General features: G+C 46.1%; 1 protein-coding gene across 1 annotated transcript in view; it reads right to left on the minus strand.

Annotated features, from left to right (window-relative positions):
* Nucleotides 1-4,276: 4,276 nt before the first annotated feature.
* Nucleotides 4,277-22,397, minus strand: part of dvl3b (dishevelled segment polarity protein 3b) — a 114,902-nt gene continuing 96,781 nt past the window's right edge. Inside the window, exons 9-15 of the mRNA XM_080186065.1 lie at nt 21,694-21,770; nt 20,338-20,405; nt 14,066-14,215; nt 12,109-12,240; nt 10,818-10,985; nt 8,072-8,290; nt 4,277-5,052 (exon numbers count right to left, since the gene is read on the minus strand). Of these exons, the coding sequence (XP_080042191.1) occupies nt 4,604-5,052; nt 8,072-8,290; nt 10,818-10,985; nt 12,109-12,240; nt 14,066-14,215; nt 20,338-20,405; nt 21,694-21,770 (1,263 nt within the window). The 3' untranslated portion in view covers nt 4,277-4,603. The remainder of the gene's footprint in view (nt 5,053-8,071; nt 8,291-10,817; nt 10,986-12,108; nt 12,241-14,065; nt 14,216-20,337; nt 20,406-21,693; nt 21,771-22,397) is intronic.

Consider the following 22,397-nt stretch of genomic DNA (forward strand, 5'->3'; position numbering starts at 1 on the left):
AGGTTTATAGATGTGAGGAAAAGGTTTTTCACCCAGAGGGTGTTGGGAATCTGGAACTGACTGTCTGAAAGGGTGGTAGAGGCAGGAACCCTCATAACATTTAAGAAGCATTTAGATGAGCACTTGAAATGCTATAGCACTTCAAGGCTATGGGTCCAAGTGCTGGAAATGGGATCAGGAAATATGGGTGCTTGATGGCCAGCACAGACTTGTTGGGCCGAATGGCCTCTTTCTGCGCTGTAAAATTCCTGTGACCAATGATAAATTTCCTCTCGCAATCCTGATCCTTCTTAGCTCATTGCCAAGCAGCGCATGGATGTGTTGTGGGTTTATTTTGTCTATCATAGCAAGTACTTTATCTGCTGGAGATCCTGTCTGAAATATCTCCCTGAGTTTGAAGAACCCTGGCTTACCGTTCTGTTGTGCCAGCAGATGTAAAACATGCTTTGCCCTCTTCCTTAACTCTCCATTTCTCATGTCTGAGGTACAGTCACTTACTAAGAAGTAAACAATGAAAGCTCCCTTCTTTCGTACAATGATCAGACAGAGATGAGGAGGAATTTCTTCTCTCAGAGGGCTGTGAGTCTTTGGAACTTCTTGCTGCAAAGAACTGTGGGGGCAGAGTCCTGGGGTATAGTTAAGGCTGAGGTAGATTGTTGATCAGTGAGGAAATCAAAGGTTACAGGGATAGGGCAGGAAAGTGGACCTGAGGAATGCTGGATCAACTAAGATCCTATTGAATGGTGCAGCAGGCTCGAGGGGCCGAATGGCCTACAAAGCAACTTACTGTTTGAAATGCTTCGACCCAATTCAGTGAGATCAGAGGCAATATGGTTGCGTCTATTGTTATCATCACTCTGACGATGTAGCTCACCTTGTGTTGCTGTCCGTGGGATTGTGAGGAGGGTAAATTGGCTTTCCAGTCTCCTCCATGACAAGCGATTCACTTCAGAAGGACTTCAGTGGTTGGAAAGCACTTTGTGAGGTCATGATAGGTGCTATTTAAATGCACGGTGGCACAGTGGTTAGCACTGCTGCCTCACAACGCCAGGAACCTGGGTTCGGTTCCTGGCTTGGGTCACTGTCTGTGCAGAGTCTGCACATTCTTCCTGTGTCTGCGTGGGTTTCCTGTGGGTGCTCCGGTTTCCTCCCACATTCTGAAAGACGTGCTGGTTAGGTGCTTTGGCTAAATTCTCCCTCAGTGTACCCGAACAGGCGTCAGAGTGAGGTGACTAGGGGATTTTCACAGTAACTTCATTGCAGTGTTAACGTAAGCCTACTTGTGACACTAATGAATAAACTCTAAACTTCAAAAATTCTTTCTGCCTTTATTTTCTTCACTGCCTGATGCCTGGCCGTACGGTATTCTGTGGTGTAACCCTGGCACTGATTTGGCAACGTAACTAGTTTATGTCAGAGAGACTGATCAGCTGCACAAATTCCTGTCAGTTGAAAGCTTATTAAATCACAAAATGTCGAGATCTGGTTGGGATTGCACCTGTTAAGCACAGAAAATATAGTTAGCAAATGTCAACAAACTAAAAAATAATGGGTAATTCTTGTTAACGCCACTAGATCATCTTTCATAAATGTTGTAAAATAGATTCCAAGCCTAATGGGCTGGACAGTGGAGGTTGCAACTAAAACCCAGTTTGTGTATTAAAGGGACTAATGCAGATCAAGTGCTGTCCTTTATCATTGATCCTCGTGTACAGAATACTGAAGGATTTTTAATGTCCAGCACTGATTTGGGAACTTCAACGGAGCTCCAACACTCCCACTCCATCATTGAAAGGTAACAGAGCTTGGGTGGCACGGTGGCACAGCGGATAGCACACTGCCAGGGACCCGGGTTCAATTCCAGCCTTGAGTGACTGTGTGGAGTTTGCAAGTTCTCCCCGTGTCTGCATGGGTTTCCTCCAAAGGAGTGTAGGTTTGGTGGATTAGCGGGGTAAATACGTGGGGTTACCAAATAGGGTGGATGGGATGCTTTGTTGGAGAGTTGGTGCAGATTTATTGGGCCTGAATGGCCTCTTTCTGCACTCTAGGTATCTTCTGACACTAATAAGTGTTGGGAGACATCAATGTGTACCTAACCCATGATGTACCTCGCCTGAGAGTGTTTGGCATTACAGTACAGAGGTTTTTGTTTATTCATTCACTAGGTTCACTAGGCTGATACCGGAGATGAGGGGGTTGGACTATGAAGAGAGACTAAATAGACTGGGTCTGTACTCGTTGGAGTTTAGAAGGCTGAGGGGGGATCTTATAGAGACGGACAAGATAATGAAGGGGATGGAAAGGGTAGAGGTAGAGAGATTCTTCCCAATTAGAAAGGATAGCAGGACTAGAGGGCACAGCCTCAAGATGGGGGGGGCAGTTTAGATCGGAATTGAGGAGGAACTTCTTCACTCAAAGGGTGGTGAATCTCTGGAATTCTCTGCCCGTTGAAGTGGTGGAGGCTACCTCGCTAAATATGTTTAAGTCACGGGTAGATAGGTTTTTGACAGACAGGGGAATTAAGGGTTATGGGGAGAAAGCAGGAAAGTGGAACTGATTCACTTCAGATCAGCCATGATCTTATTGAATGGCAGGGCAGGCTCGAAGGGCTAGATGGCCTACTCCTGCTCCTATTTCTTATGTTCATTCATTTACTGCCCATCCCCAGTTGCCCTTGTTGAGAGTCAACCATATTATTGTGGCTCTGGAGTTGCATGTCGGCCAGACTTCCTTCCCTCAAGGATATGAGTGAACCAGATGGGTTTTTCCACCAACTTTACTCTTGATGTTAAAACTGAAGTATCTCTTGTCGTGTTGAGAACAAACTTCACTAATAACACAGTCTCAGTAAAGTCTCCTTGATTATAATAAAAAGCAACATTATACTCTGAGACCATTTACCAGCACATTTTTACATGAAGACACAAATTCACTGTTAACAGAAGATGCGAGTATACGGGAGTTTGAACATAAGAAATAGGAGCAGGAGTAGGCCATCTAGCCCTTCGAGCCTGCCCCGCCATTCAATAAGATCATGGCTGATCTGAAGTGGATCAGTTCCACTTTCCCGCTTTCTCCCCATAACCCTTAATTCCCCTGTCTATCAGAAACCTATCTACCTGTGACTTAAATATATTCAGCGAGGTAGCCTCCACCACTTCAACAGGCAGAGAATTCCAGAGATTGACCACCCTTTGAGTGTAGAAGTTCCTCCTCAAGGTTTGCTGTCTATCCCAGTGCCAGAGCCCATCTCGGGTTAAGTTACAAGTCAAGAAGATGGATCTGCAAATCCCACATAAAATAAACAAAATGAATTGAAGTAAAGAAATCATCTAGAACCATTTTATTAAAGTATACAACTTTGAGCTACAAAACCATCATTCGGAATCACATCTTGTCTCCAAATGATATATTTCTCTTATTCACTTTTCAGATTCAGTAACCGACCGGAGAGGTTTACAGATTGTGAGTTATTAGTGCAGCTGGCTTCAATTCTCCAATGGAGTCTTCGTTCTCCACACTGGGACTCCGATAGATTGTTCCTGAAGGGTCGGACTCTTATCATTTTGTTTTTCCTGTCTGCGGCTCTGACTGTCGTGAGACTTCCCCAATCGTTAGGTACCTTTTCATTTTTTGCTCTCGAGAGGGAAGGGGAGCAGGAGAGGGGGGGTGTGAGGGGTCTGGGACGTCAGCGTTGCTCGCTTTGACCCAAACCGTTTAGTGTTGAATTCCCACATAACCAAGTAACTTGACTCAAAAGGAAAAGTTAGACACAACACAAATTTCAGAGGCTCTACAACAGTGAAGTCATCGTTGGACAGTTTCTTTTCCATTCTGCAGGGACTATAAGGCTTGTGGTGCTTCCTCGAGGCTCGATGGGTTTCTGTTGCGATTCATAACCGTGTAATTTACTGACCGTGCTTAACATAAAAAATAAAGCAAATCTTCCTCTGGCCTCCTTGGACTGCCTAAGGCTGCTCAGTTTCTTCTGTCTGGTGTGCAGACTGTGTAAAATAAAAAAAAAGGCCAAGCACACAGGAAGAGACACAATCCGGCAGATGACTTTTCACTCTCTGCACCAACTGCTTATCAGTTGCTGTCAGAGGAAGTCAAACACCCCACAATTCTTCGCTGCGTGATAAGGAAAGAAGCACACAAGAGGTTTGAGAAATTAGTTCAAAAGAAAGCGAGATGGGAAACGATTACAGCTTCATTTTGTTTTCACAACACACTCTCAACAGATGCAGCTTTACTCTGCCCCCCACCACCACCACCCCCCCCACCCCCACCGTCCCCAGAAAAAGAAAGGAAACGTACAATGGAAAAGGTATTAAAAGAGGCAGACAAACAGGCCATTATCCACACTCACACAGTCCAGTCTTGTGAGGGGATGGGAGTGGGACAGTGGTGCAGAAGAAGCAAAACAAATGGTTTTTGTTTATAGATTTGCAGATTAGTGCTGAATAAATACAGTCCTGTTCACATTCCCAATGTGCTACTCCATCACAAACAGGGCCTCAGTCCAGTTTTTTTTTTAGTTGTTCTGTTTTAGTAACAAGACAGAATAGATGATGCTTTCTTTACAAAAAAAAATGAAAAACAGTCACATGACATCCACAAAGAACTCACTGGGATTTCCCATCGCCATTCTGAAGGACTGTCTACTCGCCGTGAGTTCTGGGGGCACTGAGGCCAGGTCGCGGACTGGAGGAGCCCCCGGGGGGGCCATCGCAGACTGTGGGGGCATCATCATGAGAGGCGGCGTGTACAGGGGGGGCAAACCCGGGGCCCCGTAGGACTGGTGCGTGTGATGGCTGCGTACGCTGGCGGCCATGGAGTGGTGGCTCCGGTGGCTGAGGTTGCTATGGTGACTGTGCTCGCTGGCGGGGACCGAGCGCTCGCTCGCCGCCCGCTCCCGCCGGATGCCGCTCCTTGTGGTGTGATCTGATTCGCTGCCACTGCCTCCGGACTTGGTATCAGCCGCTTTGGGCTCTTTCTCATTGCCTCCCCTCCGTTCACTCCCACTGCGGTTTGATCCACTGCTTCGACTTCCTGCACCAGACACACAATACAAAGAAGTGTTAGAGCGAGGCGAGGGAGTTGGGGGTGAGGTGATCAGAGGGTGAGGGGGTTGGGGGTGAGGTGATCAGAGGGTGAGGGAGTTGGGGGTGAGGTGATCAGAGGGTGAGGGGGTTGGGGGTGAGGTGATCAGAGGGTGAGGGGGTTGGAGGTGAGGTGATCAGAGGGTGAGGGGGTTGGGGGTGAGGTGATCAGAGGGTGAGGGGGTTGGAGGTGAGGTGATCAGAGGGTGAGGGGGTTGGGGGTGAGGTGACTGGGGTGAGGGGTGTGGGGGGTGGAGGTGAGGTGACTGGGGTGAGGAGTGTGGGGGTGAGGCAACCGAGGGGACACAATGAGGTCTCCCCCTTTGATGGCTGCAACTGAAGCTGTAAAGAGTTTGCATTCGTATAGCACCATGCACTGCTTCAGCATGTCCCAATTTGCTACTCGATCTCACACAGTCCCGCATTAGATGTTGTGTTTCAGTAATGAGCAGAATAGACGATGCTTTCTTTATAAAATTGTGAAAACTGTCACGTAACCTCTACAAGGAACTCTCTCAGATTTCCCATCACCATTCGGAAAGGCTCGATGCCATCAGTCCCAGGGGCACTGAGACTCGGCTGCAGACGGCACTGCTCCCAGGGCTGTTTTATAGACAGCTAGGTGCTTTGGACATGCAGTTGCTGCTCTAATGTAGGGAGAGACAGTGGGAGCTTTGCACACAGCAAGATCCAGACTTTGGGGAGAGATAAATGTGCAGAAAATATGTATTTATGACTTGATGGGAATGGGTATAGCAGAAACAGAACTAAGGGTACCAACAGTGTGCCAACATTGGTAAGGGCCAGAGGAGGAGTTAGGTGGAATACAAGGTGAGGATAGTGGGGTTGAGAGTGGAATTCAGACGGTCAGGAAAAGAAGATAGTGGCCAGAGATGGAAATCCCTCTGTTCCTGCCTTATAAACCTCTGCAATGTCCCTGTCGAGGATAATGTGCACTGGATAATGTACAGAAAGTTACACATCATCAATTCAACTAAACTTGCTCTGCGATTGTGTAGTTTTGAGTTATCACTGCTTGCAACACAATGGGTGTAGTTTTCCTGTCCCGCCTGCCACGGGAATCGTAGCGGGCAGGACAGAAAATTCGGCGGACAATGCAAAGGTTGATCTTGGGCAGGAATTTCTGGTCATGGGACGTATGCGGGGCTGGAACATCCTGCCCAACACAGCGTCACATCAGTCAACATCACTAAAGCAGATTATCTGGTCAGTACTACATTGCTGTGCACAATCATGGCTGCTCTGTTTCCTACATTACAATACTGAACTCACTCCATAAACACTTCATTAGGTGTAACGCACGTTGGGATATCCTAATGTTATGAAAAATATTAAGTCCACTACCACATTAAACCATAGTTTGACGTGCTGGGAATAAGACACCGATCGGAGAAATCAAACCAAATGCTGTAAATCCATTTTTGTCAGCTCTCAGTTTTACTGGAGTCAATTTTCCCAGGTTGGTGTGCTAACACTCTCATTGCAGCTATCCATTTCCTTATCTTGGGAGTTAGGAAATCTGACAAAATCCTTAAATCCCACAGCACATAGGTCAGCTGGAGACTTGGACGGGGAGATGGCAGATGGAGTTTAATCTGGATAAATGTGAGGTAATGCATTTTGGAAGCTCTAATGCAGATAGGAAATATACAGTAAATGGCCTTAAGAGTATTGATAGGCAAAGGTATCTGGGTGTACAGGTACACAGGTCACTGAAAGTGGCAATGCAGGTGAAGAAGGTAGTCAAGAAGGCATATGGCATGCTTACCTTCATCGGCCGGGGCACTGAGTTTAAAAATTGGCAAGTCATGTTGCAGCTTTATAGAACCTTAGTTAAGCCGCACTTTGAATATAATGTTCAATTCTGGTCGCCACACTACCAGAAGGATGTGGAGGCTTTGGAGAGGGTACAGAAAAGATTTAGCAGGATGTTGCCTGGTATGGAGGGCATTAGCCATGAGGAAAGGTTGGAGAAATTTGGTTTGTTCTCACTAGAACAACAGAGGTTGAGGGGTGACGTGATAGGAAGTTTACAAGATTATGAGGGGCATGGACAGAGGGGATAGTCAGAAGCTTTTTCCCAGAGTGGAAGAGTCAATTACCAGGGGCACAGGTTTAAGGTGCAAGGGGAAAGGTTTAAAGATGTATGAAGCAGATTTTTTACACAGAGAGTAGTGGGTGCCTGGAACTCTTTGCCGGGGGAGGTAATGAAAGTGGATATGGTAATGACTTTTAAGGGGTGTCTTGACAAATACATGAATAGGATGGGAACAGAGGGATATGGTCCCCGGAAGGGTAGCGGGGTTTAGTTCAGTTGGGCAGCATGGTCGGTACAGGCTTTGGAGGGCTGAAGGGCCTGTTCCTGTGCTGTAATTTTCTTTGTTCTTTGTTCACACAATGAGGCCATTCGGCTCATCATGCCTGTGCCAGCTCTTTGAAAGAACGATCCCATTAGGTTGGCTACCCTTGATGTTTCCCCATAGCTCTGCAAATTCTTGACATCCTTTCTAAAGTGTGGTACCAATACCCAATACTCCAACTGGGGCTTTACCAGTGTCTTATAAAGGTTTCACTTCTGGTGTCTGTGCTTTCTACCTCTGTTTATGAAATCAAGACATACCATTTGCTTTGTCATCTAATCGTCACTCCTCATGTCAGCTTCCATGTGTATCCTTACATAATCCCCTTTTTAAGATTGTATCTTGAGAGTAAAAACAGACCATTGAGTATTGTGTGTGTAATGGTTGAATTTCTGTGTTAGTTTGTTTTCTATTGATCAGGCACTCTGTAACAGCTCAGAATTGGCTGTTGTGTAGCTTCTTGCAGGTGAACCTTTCTCCTCCTTCCAGTCTCTGTCAGTTACATTCCTACCTCTCTCTCTCTTCCTTTAAGATAGATTTGGACACATGACAATATCACGATTCTTCTGGTTAATATGGTTCTCTCACCTTCACTGGGCTGGCTGCCGGCACTGCCTCCTCCGTAAGTGAACCCGGTGACGTCGTGGTAGCCTGGTGGGTGTGGGTTGTACGGGTGCTGGGGTGGGTACTGGTATGGGAAGGCAATGGGCCAAGGTGCAGCGCCTGGGTGGGGGAGGGGAGCCAACGTGTCTTGATCTGAAGTGCCGCTTGATCCATCATGGTCGTTCAGAGTTAGATTAGCCATGTCTGCGGAAGTATTACACAAACTGTTAGTTCTGTCAACATCAGTGAAATCACCAAATGTCTAATCTCACTACTTGTTGAAAGTCCCTAATCACTAACTCACATCGGATCAACGGGAGCGAGTGTGTAAGGTTTAATGTTTCCCAAACTTCATCTCCGCTCTACAACCCCAATATCATTTACCCCATGACACTGAAGAGGGTGCTTCCATTGCTCCGACTGGTGTGAACAGCCCCTGGGTCCACACCCAAGTGGGTTCAGATTCATCATTAATGTGTTAATTACTTGCAGGCCATTTCACTAAGAGGGACATCATATCTGAATCTGACTCTGTCCTCACACCAGCGTTCACATTGCCCATCTGGGGGGCGGGTAGGGAGTTTGGTTGGTGTCCTGAAAGCCAGTGCGAGCAAATGTCGCTGCCACCGTGGGCTATGTTCAGTCACGAAACTCAGGCCATCGTTACATGGCAGACCATTTCAGCCACATCTATTTCGTATTTTTGCAAATTTGGGCAGGTGATGGCCTAGTGGTATTATCGCTAGACAATTAACCCAGAAACTCAGCTAATGTTCCGAAGACCCGGGTTTGAATCCCACCACGACAGAAGGAGGAATTTGAATTCAATATAAAGTATCTGGAATTAAAGATCTAATGATGACCATGAAACCATTGCCGATTGTTGTAAAAACCCATCTGGTTCACTAATGTCCTTTAGGGAAGGAAATGCGCCATCCTTATTCTGGTCCAGCCTACATGTGACTCCACAGCTACAGCAATGTGGTTGACTCTCAATTACCCTCGGGCAACTAGGGTTGGGCAATAAATGCTGGTCACCCAGCGATGCCCATTTCCCACAAATGAATAAAAAAATTCTAGGCAGACACTGAACTTTGGAATGATCAGTCTTTAGTTTGTTATAAAAGCTAAATGCTTTAAATCCCAAACCTGATGCCATAGAATCACTATCACATATTCTGCCTGACTCATTATTATAATGTGCCTTGACCGTCACAATGTTAGCTCAATAACATATAAACAAGAAACAGGGGTAGACCATTCAGCCCCTTGAGCCTGCTCCACCATTAATAAGGTCATGGCTGATCTAATAGTAACTTCAAATCTTCATTCTGTCTCCCCCCGATGACCTTTCACTCCCTTGCCTACCAAGAATCTATCCACCTCTGCCTTATAAATATTCAAAGATTCTGCTTCCAGCAACTTTTCAGGACGAGAGTTCCAGAGACTCTCTGAATGAAAAAAATTCACCTCATCTCCATTTGTAATGAGCGACCCCTTATTTTTAAACAGCGACTCCCACAAGAGGAAACATCCTTTCCACATCCACCCAGTCGAGATCTCTCAGGATATTATATGCTTCAATCAAGTCGCCTCTTACTCCTCTAAACTCCAGCAGATACAAGCCCAGCCTCTCCACCCTTTCCTCAGAAGACAACCCGCTCATTCCAAATAGTCATCTGGTAAACCTTCTCTGAACTGTTTCCAACGCGTTCATATCCTTTCTTAAATAAGGAGACCAAAACTATACACAGTAATCCAGATGTAGTCTCAACGTACTCTATACAACTGAGCATACGCTTCCTGCTTCTATATTCAATTCCCCTCAGTATAAATTATAACATTCTCTTAGCTTTCCTAATCACTTGCTGTACCTGCACACGGGCTTTTTGATATTCATGTACTTGGGCACCCAGATCCCTTTGCACCTCAGAACTCTGTAATTTCTCACTATTTAGATAATATGCTTTTTTATTCTTTCTGCCAAAATGGACAATTTCACATTTTTGCACATTATATACTATTTGCCAGCTCTTTGCCCACTCACTTAACCTATTTATAGTTCTTTGTAGCCTCCTATGTCCTCTTCACAACTTACTTCCCTACCTGTCCTTTTGTCAGCAGCAAATTTAGCAACCATCCCTTCCATCCGTATATCCAAGTTATTGATATAAATTGTACACAGTTGAGGTCCCAGCCCTGATCCCTGCGGCACACTGCTCATTACATTTCTCCAACCTGAAAAAGACTCTTTTATGCCTACTCTGTTTCCTGCTGGCCAGCCAACTATGTCACTTCCTACACCATGAACTTTTCTGCAATAACCTTTCATGTGGCACTTCATCAAATACCTTCTGGGAATCTAAGTACAGTACATCCACCAGTTCTCCTTTATCCACAGCACATGCTGCTTCCTTAAAGAACTCCAATAAATTGGTTAAACATTATTTCCCTGTCACAAAACAATATTGATTCTGACTGATTACTTTGAGTTTATTCGAATACCCTGCTATATTCTTCCATAATAGCTTCTAATATTTTCCTTATGACAGATGTTACGCTAACTGGCCTGCAGTTTTCCGCTTTCTGTCTCCCTTCCTTTTTGAATGATGGAGTTACATTCAGTCTGGGGTCTGTCACTGTAGCCTGTTTCTGGTGTAAAGCAGAGTGAGAATGAGGAAGTGCAGAGTTGAGATGCCACCATGCCCCGAAGACAGAGTTAGTGACTCACTGCCGCACAGGTTCCCGAAGATGTAGTAGCATTGCTCTGAGAAGGTGATTTTGTTGACAGTGTGTCGGATGTATCCAGCTTTGAGGAGATTGCTGGCGTATTTCCGGGCTTCGCGGCGATCTGGAAATCCTTCAACGTGGTTATAGAGCCAGTCAACAACATCCGAACCTGAGGAAGAAACACAGAATAACTCAGCAAAAGGAGAACGGTGTTCAGCCCATCATACGTATAAGATGATGAATGGGATGGATAGGATAGAGGTGGAGAGACTTCCCGCTCAAAATAGACAGTAGGACTAGGGGGCACAGCCTCAAGATAAAGGGGGGGGCGGTTTAGAACGGAGTTGAGGAGGAACTTCTTCACTCAAAGGGTGGTGAATCTCTGGAATTCTCTGCCCGTTGAAGTGGTGGAGGCTGCCTCGCTAAATATTTTTAAGATGCGGGTTGATGGGTTTTTGATAAGAGAGGGGATTAAGGGTTATGGGGAGAGGGCGGGAAGGTGGAACTGAGCCACGACAGATCAGCCATGATCTTACTGAATGGCGGGGCAGGCTTGAAGGGCTAGATGGCCTACTCCTGCTCCTATTTCTTAAGTTCTTATGTTCTTATCTGTGCTTGCACTTTTAAAGTGCTAATTAATAGTACCCCTCCCCAACCCCATTCTCTGCACTGTTCCTGTGGCTTTGGAAAAAGTCTTGTGTTTTTTTCCAGTTCTCTTTTGAAAGTTCCTGCTGAATCTGCCTCTTTAAGGTCATGTGTTCCACAAGAATCTTCTGTACTCAAGGGGGTATAACCTTTGTCTATTCAACCTCTCCTCATTATCTAACCCTTTTAGCCTCAATCCTTTAAAGCCCAAATGCAATCACTACCTCATCTTCCATCTGACGCTCAATATAATGCACCTCGATCTTCACCATGTTAGCTCAACAACAAACAGCTCAACTAACATCTCCAACACGGAGAGAGCTCCCATTAGAGGCACAATGATTAGGGTCTAATCGAAAAGCAGATTACTGTGGATGCTGGAAATCTGAAATAAAAATAGAAAGTGTTGGAAATACTCAGTAGGTCAGGCAGTATTTGTGGAGAGAGCAACAGGAGATAACTTTACAGATCAGTTGTGGGAGGGACCCTGTCCGTTTTTGCAACTGATAAGGTGTGTGTGTGTGTGTGTGTGTGTGTGTGTGTGTGGGGTGCGGCGTGGGGCGGCATTTCCCCTTCCATGCTTATCCCATTTTCACTTATCAAGTAGGTTGCTTGCAAAGCTGGCTCAGTGGCTGGATCCTGCATACCTATGAAGGCGTTAGGGATTGTTATTTTCAGCCACATTCGGTCGCGGACTTCCAGGCCTGATTCCGGTGACGCCATGGCTTTGACGATGGTGACAATGTCACTGTGGATTGACAAGTGAAAATCGTCGAACCCTGAAAGAGAAAGGACACAAATAAATTCCACTTCACGTGATGCAGAGCAGTGCAGTGCTGGGCTCTCCCTCTAGGATAAGGGGTGATGTGGCAGGGAGAGGAGAGAACAGGCCATCCTCAGGTGTCTAATTTTACAGTAGGCATTATCCATTCCACAACATCTAGCATGATGAAGTTTTCTGATTTTTTTTTGGTTTACTTCTTAAACACTAAATTATACTGTTCAGATCATGATCAGTCAGCACTTGATAACAATTCAATTTTTTTGCCATCAACTGTCACTGTTGTAGATAAAACAACATTTCATAAAACCATGCCAGTGACACCTACTAGTAAAAATAATCAGTAATGCAGCAATTTCACACCGAATTAGTCAAACTTGAATCTTTTGTCATTAACTTTTCCTTCCCACAGGATTAGCTTTGATCCCATCTTAACACAAGGATTGCTGCATGTCTTGAACTTTACATCGCGGCTGATAGGATAGTTTCACTGCTGAAAGTCATCCAGATGTACCCAATGTGGAACTATCTGGTTCATAGGCGTCAGGGCTGGAAATGCGACACTTTAATCCCTAGTTCATGGGGTGAGTGTGACAGTGCGGATCCAGAAACCTGCCTCTTCACAGCTGACTATGTCACATGCCTCAAAAGTCAGAATGGAGGCAGAGAGGTAGAATGGAGTCGAAGTACCTAAGGGGTCATCACCTTCTGGCTATTCACTTAGCAACATTTTGGCCTCACTAACTTCTTGGGCCTCAAACAAGCTTTGGCTCCTGCATTGCTAACGTTACCACCGAGAGTGTAGGTTCATCTCTATTGACAAATGCTCCCTTTCTGCTCAACAAGTTAAAACACATTTTAAAACTCAAAATTATCAGAAGCTAGTGAAGCTCCGTTAATTGTAATTTATTTTTTCATGGGATATGGGCAACCCTGGCAGGGCTAGCATTTGTTGGGTTAGGTTGATTGGCCATGCTAAATTGCCCCTTAGTGTCCCTGGCTGCGTAGGTCAGAGGGATTAGCAGGATAAATATATGGGGTTACGGGTATAAGGCAGAGGTGGGATTGTTGTCAGTGCAAACTTGATGGGCCAAATGGCCTCCTTCTACACTGTGTGATGGGATTTGACCCCATGTCCTCACACAGCATTAGCCTAAACCTCTAGGTTACTAATCGAGTGAGTAATATTACCACAAGGCCACCATCTCTTTCCTAATATCTGTCATGTTCCTGGGTAGGATACAAAGAATAAACAGGAGGAGGCCATTCTGCCCCTCTAGCCTGTCCCACCATTCAATTAGTTCATGGCCATCTGCATCTCAGCTCCATCTACCCAAGTTGGTTTTGTCATCCTTAATATCCTTGCTTAACAAAAATTTATAATTGCAGATTTGAATCTACAGTTGATCCCAAGTGTCAAGTGACAAATCTCACTTCTCTGCCTCTGTCGCGACAATTGTCTCTTCTGTTTGATCTATAGAAGTACGGTTAGCGTTTCTGTACATTTTCCATTATACGTCCTTCAATAACACAAACATCCTATATTTTCCTCCCTGTGTCTTTTCAGCGCTAAAATCCAGACTCATCCTACATCTCCATCTCCAACTGTTCCAAGCTTTGGATTACAAAACCGAAAACCTTCTCACCATCCCCCACCTCCCGTTGTCTGTATTTCTGGTGTTACAGCACTGCACCCTCTGGACACGCCCATACAGAACACAGAGGGGAATGATACAAACTGAGAGAAAAGCAGCTTGGTGATTGGGAAGTCATGCTGTGTAACATCAGGTGTAGCCAATGGTCACAGTGAGGGTGGAACTTACGTTCAGTTTCTGGGATGGAGCTGGTGATGGAAGAGCTGGTGGAAGTAATGGTGCTCATGGAGGGGCTCATACCATATGGCTGATAGGCTCCGGTCATGGCTGCTGTGTGCGACACCCACGCTGCTGGGTCGATGGGGCGAATGGGCTCACCTGATGAGGGAAGGAAGAAACAAGGAGGCATTAGTACTTGTGCATCTTGTGGTCTAGAGTCGTATTAGAATTTTAAACAGTTCTGAGTGAATCAATGCATATATAGAGTAATACAGGACAGAACAGGTGCTTTGGCCCATCGAGTCTACACCGACAATAACTACCACCAAAGTCACGCTAAACCCATTTTCCGGCACTTGTCCCATTATTCTTGAATGTTATAATATTTCAGGTGCTCATCCAAATACTTTTTAAAGGTTGTAAAGCTTTCGGCCTCCACTACCTTCCCAGGAAATACACCCAAATTCCCACCAGCCTCGGAGTGAATTATTTTTCTCAAATCTCCTTTCAATCTCGTGTCCTTTTACCTTAAAACTGTGGCCCCTCTGTGATTGATCCCTCAACCAAGGCGAATAGTTGCTTCCTATTCATCCTGTTCACACCCTTCATAAGCTTATACCCCTCAGTCATGTCCCCCCTCAGCCTTCTCTGCTCTAGAGAAAATAGTCCAAACCGATCCAGTCTCTCCTTATAGCTCAAACACTCCATCCCAGGCAACATCCTGGTGAATCTCCTCTGTACCCCCTCCAGTGCTATCACATCCTTGCTATAGTGAGGTGACCAGAGCTGCACACAGTGCTCTAGCTGTGGCCTCACCAATGCTCTGTACAGCTCCAACATCACCTCCTTGCTCTTATATTTTTATCAGTTGTGGCATTGAATGTCTGTGTTTCTGTGAGCAAAACCTTGCCTGTGTGTGTGTGTATATATGCCTGTGTATGTGTATACATACAATTCAGCGTCCACACTCAAGGAATCTTATATTAAGCAGTTTAAAATATTGTACTACTTATTTACACCAGTGATCCAGGCTTGGTGTTTGCTGGCTCTTAGCAAAAGTTACCAAGTGTTCAAGAAGACGCAATGGATTAAAGGTGGAACTTAACTGCGAGAGGGTTGCAGAAACCCCCAAGGAGAGAGAGACCGCAGCACCAGGGAGGGATGGACAGACTTGAATCAGACTGAAGATGAGTCCTTGTTACTCACTGGGACTGAATAACAACTTGTGGACTGACGTGATATATGTGGAGGAGTCTGGTTACAAAACGTATTGTAACCTGGTTCCCCTGTTAAACACTGGAATCTTAATTATTCACAATCCACCATAACCACCGGTCCCACCATCCAACTTCTCAATTACTGGTGGGGATTTTAATGGGAGTTGGGGGTTAGTTATACATCAAGACTGCACAAAAGAAGGTATGTGTGGTAATTGAAGGCTAATCATCTCAGCCCCAGGACATGGACACTACCCTACAAACCCCTGCAGCCAAGAGAACCATCTTCATCTGGCTCATCAATGGCATTCCATCCATCATAAAGGTCAGAAGTGTGGATGTTCGCTGATGACTGCACAGCACCCAGCATTGTCCGCAGCTTCTTAGATACTGAAGCAGTTTGGTTCCCAAAGGCAGCAAGCCCTGGACAACATTCAGCCTTAAAATGGTAAGCAGCAAATACCATTTACACCACAAAAGTGCCAGGCAATGACCATGGCCAACAGGAAGGAGTGTAACCACTTCCCATTGCCATCACTGAATCCCCAACATCCAGAGGATACCATTAACCAGAAACATACTTGGACTCGCCATATAAATGGCACAGTGGTTAGCACTGCTGCTTCACAGTGCCAGGGACCCGGGTTCAATTCCTGGCTTGGGTCACTGTCTGTGTGGAGTCTGAATGTTCTCTCTGTGTCCGTGTGGGTTTCCTCCGGGCGCTCCGGTTTCCTCCCAGTTTGAAAGATGTGCTGGTTAGGTGTATTGGCCGTGCTAAATTCTCCCTCAGGGTATCCGAACAGGAGCTGGAGTGTGGCAACTAGGGGGTTTTCACAGTAACTTCACTGCAGTGTTAATGTAAGCCTACTTGTAACACTAATAAATAAACTAAACTAACTACAGAAGATACCTGCTCATTTTCTGAAGTCTGTCCAGCAACTGCAAGTCACAAGTTATAAATAGCTTGACATTCTCCACGTGCCTGGATGAGTGCAGCTCGAACAAGTCTGCACTATCTAGGGCACAGCATCCCAGTTGACTGGCACCCCATTCACCATCTTAAAAATCACTCTCTCTACCACAGTGGTCATAGTGTGTGCCATCTGTAAGACGCACTGCAGCAAATCACCAAGGCTCCTGTGAGGGCACCTTCTACCACCGAATGGCAAGAGCAGCGGGTACCATCATCTGCAAGTCACATACCACCCTGACACGGAACTATATTATCGTTCATTCATTTTCACTGGGTCCAAACACTGAAACTTTCTCCAGCAGCACTGTGGGTGTGCAGAGGGTCAACAAGCGGAATCAACAAGACCTTCTCAAGGGGCAACTGGAGATAGACAATAAATATCGACCTTGCAGCAACACACACAGAGAGAGAAGAAAATAAAGACACTGATTAGGATTTACAGTACGCTGGATCGCTTGATGCTGCCATCAGCTTAGCCCAGGGAGAATGTGTGATGTGATACACAGTAAGTCAGCAGAGACTTTGTCCAGTTACTTTGCTCTTTACTCTCCTTATATTCTATTCTCTTCCTGCTGTTTCTTGAGGTTCTACTTCTCTTTCCCCAACTGTTGCCATTGGCTCTCCAGCAGAATGCCGAACTCTAGCTAACATCTTTTCTGGTGCCTCAATGTACAATTTCCAGCAGGTTCGTCACACTGTCAGCATCTTCCCAGGACCCCCCACTCACAGTGTGTGTGTAAGAGGAGGGGTGAGGAAAGAGCGTTCAAATTAGAGGTTTCATTAAATAATCCACAAAAGCTGTTAGTGAACCTCATCTCCCCCACTCCTCACATCAATTACCTGTTCGCACCTCACATGCCCGGGCCCTTCTCACCTCACCTTCCTGTCCCCTTCCTAACCTCACCTCCCCCACATCTCATAAGAACAGGACCGGATGGAATGCATCCGAGGGTTCTGAAAGAAATGGCGGAGGTGATAGTGGATGCCTTGGTGGTTATTTTCCAGACGTCGCTGGATTCCGGTGAAGTGCCGGAAGATTGGAAAACGGCTAATGTTACGCCGTTGTTTAAGAAGGGTGCCAGGCAAAAGGCGGGGAATTATAGGCCGGTTAGTTTAACGTCTGTGGTAGGTAAAATGTTAGAATCTGTCATTAAGGAGGAAATTGCGAGGCATCTTGAAGGGAATTGCTTGATAGAGCAGACGCAGCACGGTTTCATTAAAGGGAAGTCGTGTCTGACAAATTTACTGGAGTTCTATGAGGATGTGTCTAGGGCGGTGGATAGAGGAGAGCCGGTGGATGTGGTCTTTCTGGATTTTCAGAAGGCGTTTGACAAAGTACCTCACAAGAGGTTATTGCAGAAGGTCGGGGGACATGGAGTTGGGGGTAGGGTGTTAGCGTGGATAGAGGATTGGTTGTCAAATAGGAGGCAGAGAGTGGGGGTCAACGGGTGCTATTCGGATTGGCGGATAGTGACTAGTGGAGTGCCCCAGGGGTCGGTGCTGGGGCCTCAGCTTTTTACCATTTATATAGATGATCCGGAGGAGGGAACCGAGTGTAGGGTGTCGAAATTTGCTGATGACACCAAGATTGGGGGAACGGCAAATTGTGCGGAGGGTGTGGAGAGTCTGCAGAAGGATCTAGATAGGCTGGGCGAATGGGCCAGGAAATGGCAAATGGAATTTAATGTTGGCAAGTGTGAGGTGGTCCACTTTGGTAGGAAGAATGGTAGGAAGGACTATTACTTACGGGGCGACAAACTGCAGCAGGCGACGGTGCAGAGGGACCTCGGGGTCCTTGTGCATGAGTCGCAAAAACCCAGCTTGCAGGTGCAGCAGGTGATCAGGAAGGCGAATGGGATGCTGGCCTTCATAGCGAGGGGGACTGAATATAAAAGCAGGGAGGTCTTGCTGCAGCTGTATAGGGCATTGGTGAGGCCGCAGCTGGAGTACTGTGTGCAGTTTTGGGCGCCGCACCTGCGCAAAGATATTTTGGCCTTGGAGGGAGTGCAGAGGAGGTTTACTAGGCTGATACCGGAGTTGAGGGGGTTGAGCTATGAGGAGGGGCTGAATAAACTAGGCTTGTACTCGTTAGAGTTTAGAAGAATGAGGGGAGATCTCATTGAGACGTATAAGATGATGAATAGGATGGATAGGATAGAGGTGGAGAGACTCTTCCCGCTCAAAAAAGACAGTAGGACTAGGGGGCACAGCCTCAAGATAAAAGGGGGGCGGTTTAGAATGGAGTTGAGGAAGAACTTCTTCACTCAAAGGGTGGTGAATCTCTGGAATTCTCTGCCCGTTGAAGTGGTGGAGGCTGCCTCGCTAAATATTTTTAAGACGCGGGTTGATGGGTTTTTGATAAGAGAGGGGATTAAGGGTTATGGGGAGAGGGCGGGAAAGTGGAACTGAGCAGAGACAGATCAGCCATGATCTTATTGAATGGCGGGGCAGGCTCGAAGGGCTGGATGGCCTACTCCTGCTCCTATTTCTTATGTTCTTATAAGAAATAAGAGCAGGAGTAGGCCATCTAGCCCTTCGAGCCTGCCCCGCCATTCAATAAGATCATGGCTGATCTGAAGTGGATCAGTTCCACTTTCCCACTTTCTCCCCATAACCCTTAATTCCCTTGTCTATCAAAAACCTATCTACCCGTGACTTAAATATATTCAACGAGGTAGCCTCCACCCCTTCAATGGGCACCCCCACCCGTCAGCTTACGTACCCGTGCCCTTTCCTACCTCACCTCCCTCCTCATCTCCCCCACCCGTCAGCTCACCTACCCGTGCCCTTCCCTACCTCACCTACCCCCTCATCTCCCTCACCCCTCCCCTCCACAGCTATCCTAGAGTAAGTGATATGGGGAAGGTTTGGTGACATTGAAACCAGATATCTTTGGGGGCACAGAACAGGCAGGAACAACACTGAGCTTTATTTAATCCCATGCTACTTTCTTTTCTAGTGATATCTACGGATTAGGAAGTCTGCTGGTGCCGATCGTTAGCCAGTGATGCTTTGTTAGAAAATAAGAGTGTGAGTGAGTGGAAGAGAGAGTGAACACTTCTGATGAAAATCGGACAGGCCTCTGCAGTGACCTCCCCATGGTCGATGTATAATGGACACAAACACATACACAGTAGGCCATTCTACCAACCCTTCTTCACTGGGGCAAAATAATCTCCAACACACCAAAAGTGCAACACTATACCAAGAGTTGTTGAGTTTGTAATAGCGTTCATTGTACCCCAAATGGTAACAGGACTTAAAGGATATTCAGCATCCAGGTGCCATGGTAACTAGGTTCTGTGCAATAAACTCACGTTATAGCAGAATAGATGGCCATCATACGATTAAATCTATAATAATCCAGTGTGTTTTGTGCCCAACAATTTGAATTAAACTATTTGAGCAGCAAGTTTACAATACTTTTCTATATTATTTATTCCTGGGATAAGACAGGCATTTATTGCCCACCTGACCCAGGGAAGTAGTACTGAATATTCAACAGTTTCTCCAGAGGTTTGATCGAATGGAAAGGCCGTTAGGTTATTAAGGGCCAGCAGAATTATATCACAATACTTTGGCACAGTGGTTAGCACTGCTGCTTCACAATGCCAGGGACTCAGATTCAATTCCTGGCTTGGGTCATGGTCTGTGCGGAGTCTGCACGTTCTCCCTGTGTCTGCATGGGTTTGCTCTGAGTGCTCTGATTTCCTTCCACAGTCCAAAAATGTGCTGGTTGGGTGCATTGACCATGCTAAATTCTCCCTCAGTGTATCTGAACAGGTGCCAGAAATGTGGCGACTCAGGGATTTTCACAGTAACTTCATTGCAGTGTTAACGTAAGCCTACTTGCGACACTAATGAATAAACTTTACCTAACAAAAGGTGAAGCAGGCTCGAGGGGCTGAATAGCGTAATCCTATTTCTAATGATCCTACCACTGGACACTGGAATTTGTCATGGAAAAATAGCCAGGAGTGCACAAAGGCATGAGAATTTTAGAAGATTACTCCAGATTTTAACACTCTTCCTCTCCTCGCCAGCTCCTCTGTCTTAGTCAAGACCAGTGTACCACTGTGGAAGTTACTTACTTCTGGGGAGTGTGAAACACGCTCGAGGTGTCGGGTCCCAGCACTTGGCAACAGTCAGCGTGATGGGCCTTTAGGGAAACAACACAACAAATCATACACCAAGTTCACAGAACCATGCTCAAGACTCCAGCAACTAAACGGTTAAGTGAAACATCAGGAGTTCAGCATCTGTTCCTCTTTTGAGCGCTGACAGGCGCTGTGAGACTGGGCTGGGCTAAGGACAAAAACGATCTTAAAAAAAACAGATGAGTTTCATCCACTTTCTGCCACGTTTGCACACAGAATCTGAACACAGTTCACAAACGGCAGGGTGCGTTCTGAAAGAATACTGATCGGTTTCCTCAGGGTTTGCACACGGGGAGATGAACCCCAAAGAGCTTCTCAGTCAGGCTGCTGTTTACTTCCAGACAATAACATCAGAACCCAAAGAAATAAAAAACATGAATTTACATAGCACCTTCCACAACCTCCGGACATCTCAAAGCATTTCACAGTCAATGAAGTGAGTCACTATTGTTATGTCGGAAAACTTAGCAACCAATTGTACATAGCAAGCTCCCATGAATAGAACCATTATTATGATAAGGACCATTTGTTTATAGTGATGTGATTTTTTTTTATTCATTCATGGGATATGGGTGCCACTGGCTGGGACAGTATTTATTGCCCATTCCTAGATGCCCTTGGAGGGCAGCTCAGAGTCAACCAAATTGCTCTGGAATCACATGTAGGCCAGACCAGGTAAGGACGGCAGATTTCCTTCCTTAGAGGACACTAGTGAACCAGATGGGTTTTTCCGACAATGGTTTCATGGTCATCAGGAGATCCTTAATTCCAGATATTTTTTATTGAATTCAAATTCCACCATCTTAGGCTAGAGGGATTAGTGGGTAAAATATGTAGAGACATGGGGGTAGGGGCTGGGTGGGATTGTGGTTGGTGCAGACTCGATGGGCCAAAGGGCCTCTTTCTGCACTGTAGGGTTCTACGTTCTATCTGCCGTGGTGGGATTCGAATCCAGATCCCCAGAACATTAGCTGAGTTTCTGGAGTAATAGCTTAGCGACAATACCACTGGGCCAATGTCTCCCCGGTGAGGGATAAATGTTAATGGGGGGAAACCACGCCCCCCTTCAATAGAATCCACCTGAGAGGATAGATGGGTTTGTGGGTTAACTTCTTAATCTGGATGACAACATTACTGACAGTGCAGCACTCCCTCCGTACTGCTCTGGAATTTAAGCTCAAATTACACGAACAAGTTTCAGGGGTGGGACTTGAATCCACGACCTTCTGACTCCGAGGTGACAGAGCTGAGGCTCTGAGTCCACCACATTGTGAGAAAGGACTCCCTTACCCGGGTTTGTGGACGATTTCTCTCAGAACCCGCACTGCGTCATCGTTGCTCATGTTCTCAAAGTTTATGTCGTTGACCTGACGAAGAAGAAAAGACGATAATTATTCATCGTGTGAACACAGGGCAACTCCTGCCCGGAGGGCGTACGGCCAAGATGAAGCTCGTTTTTATGAGTAGACAGTTCAGCATGAATGGTCAAATGTAGTAACGCTGGCTTGTTCTGGCTGGATCAGGGATGTTAGGATCTGTTGGGACTATCAGAGATGGTGTTACGAGTAGATAAGTTTCTGATAGACAAGGGAATTAAGGGTTATGGGGAGAAAGTGGGAAAGTGGAACTGATCCACTTCAGATCAGCCATGATCTTATTGAATGGCGGGGCAGGCTCGAAGGGCTAGATGGCCTACTCCTGCTCCTATTTCTCATGACCTTTGATTGCCAACTGCATCCATAAAATCATAGAGTCGTACAATGCAGAAAAGGCCCTTCGGCCCATCGAATGTGCACCGACAGTAACTAGCACTAAAGCTGCGCTAATCCCAGTTTTCTGCACTTGTCCCATATCCTCGAATGTTATAATATTTCAGGTGCTCATCCAAATATTTTTGAAGGGTTGTAAGGTTTCCCGTCTCCACTACCTTCCCAGGCAATGCATTCCAGATTCCCAGCACCCTCTGAGTAAAGACGTTCTTTCTCAAATCCCCT

This window comes from Carcharhinus amblyrhynchos, chromosome 3 (assembly GCF_965287045.1).
Source record: "Carcharhinus amblyrhynchos chromosome 3, sCarAmb.v2.hapA, whole genome shotgun sequence".
NCBI lineage: Eukaryota > Metazoa > Chordata > Chondrichthyes > Carcharhiniformes > Carcharhinidae > Carcharhinus > Carcharhinus amblyrhynchos.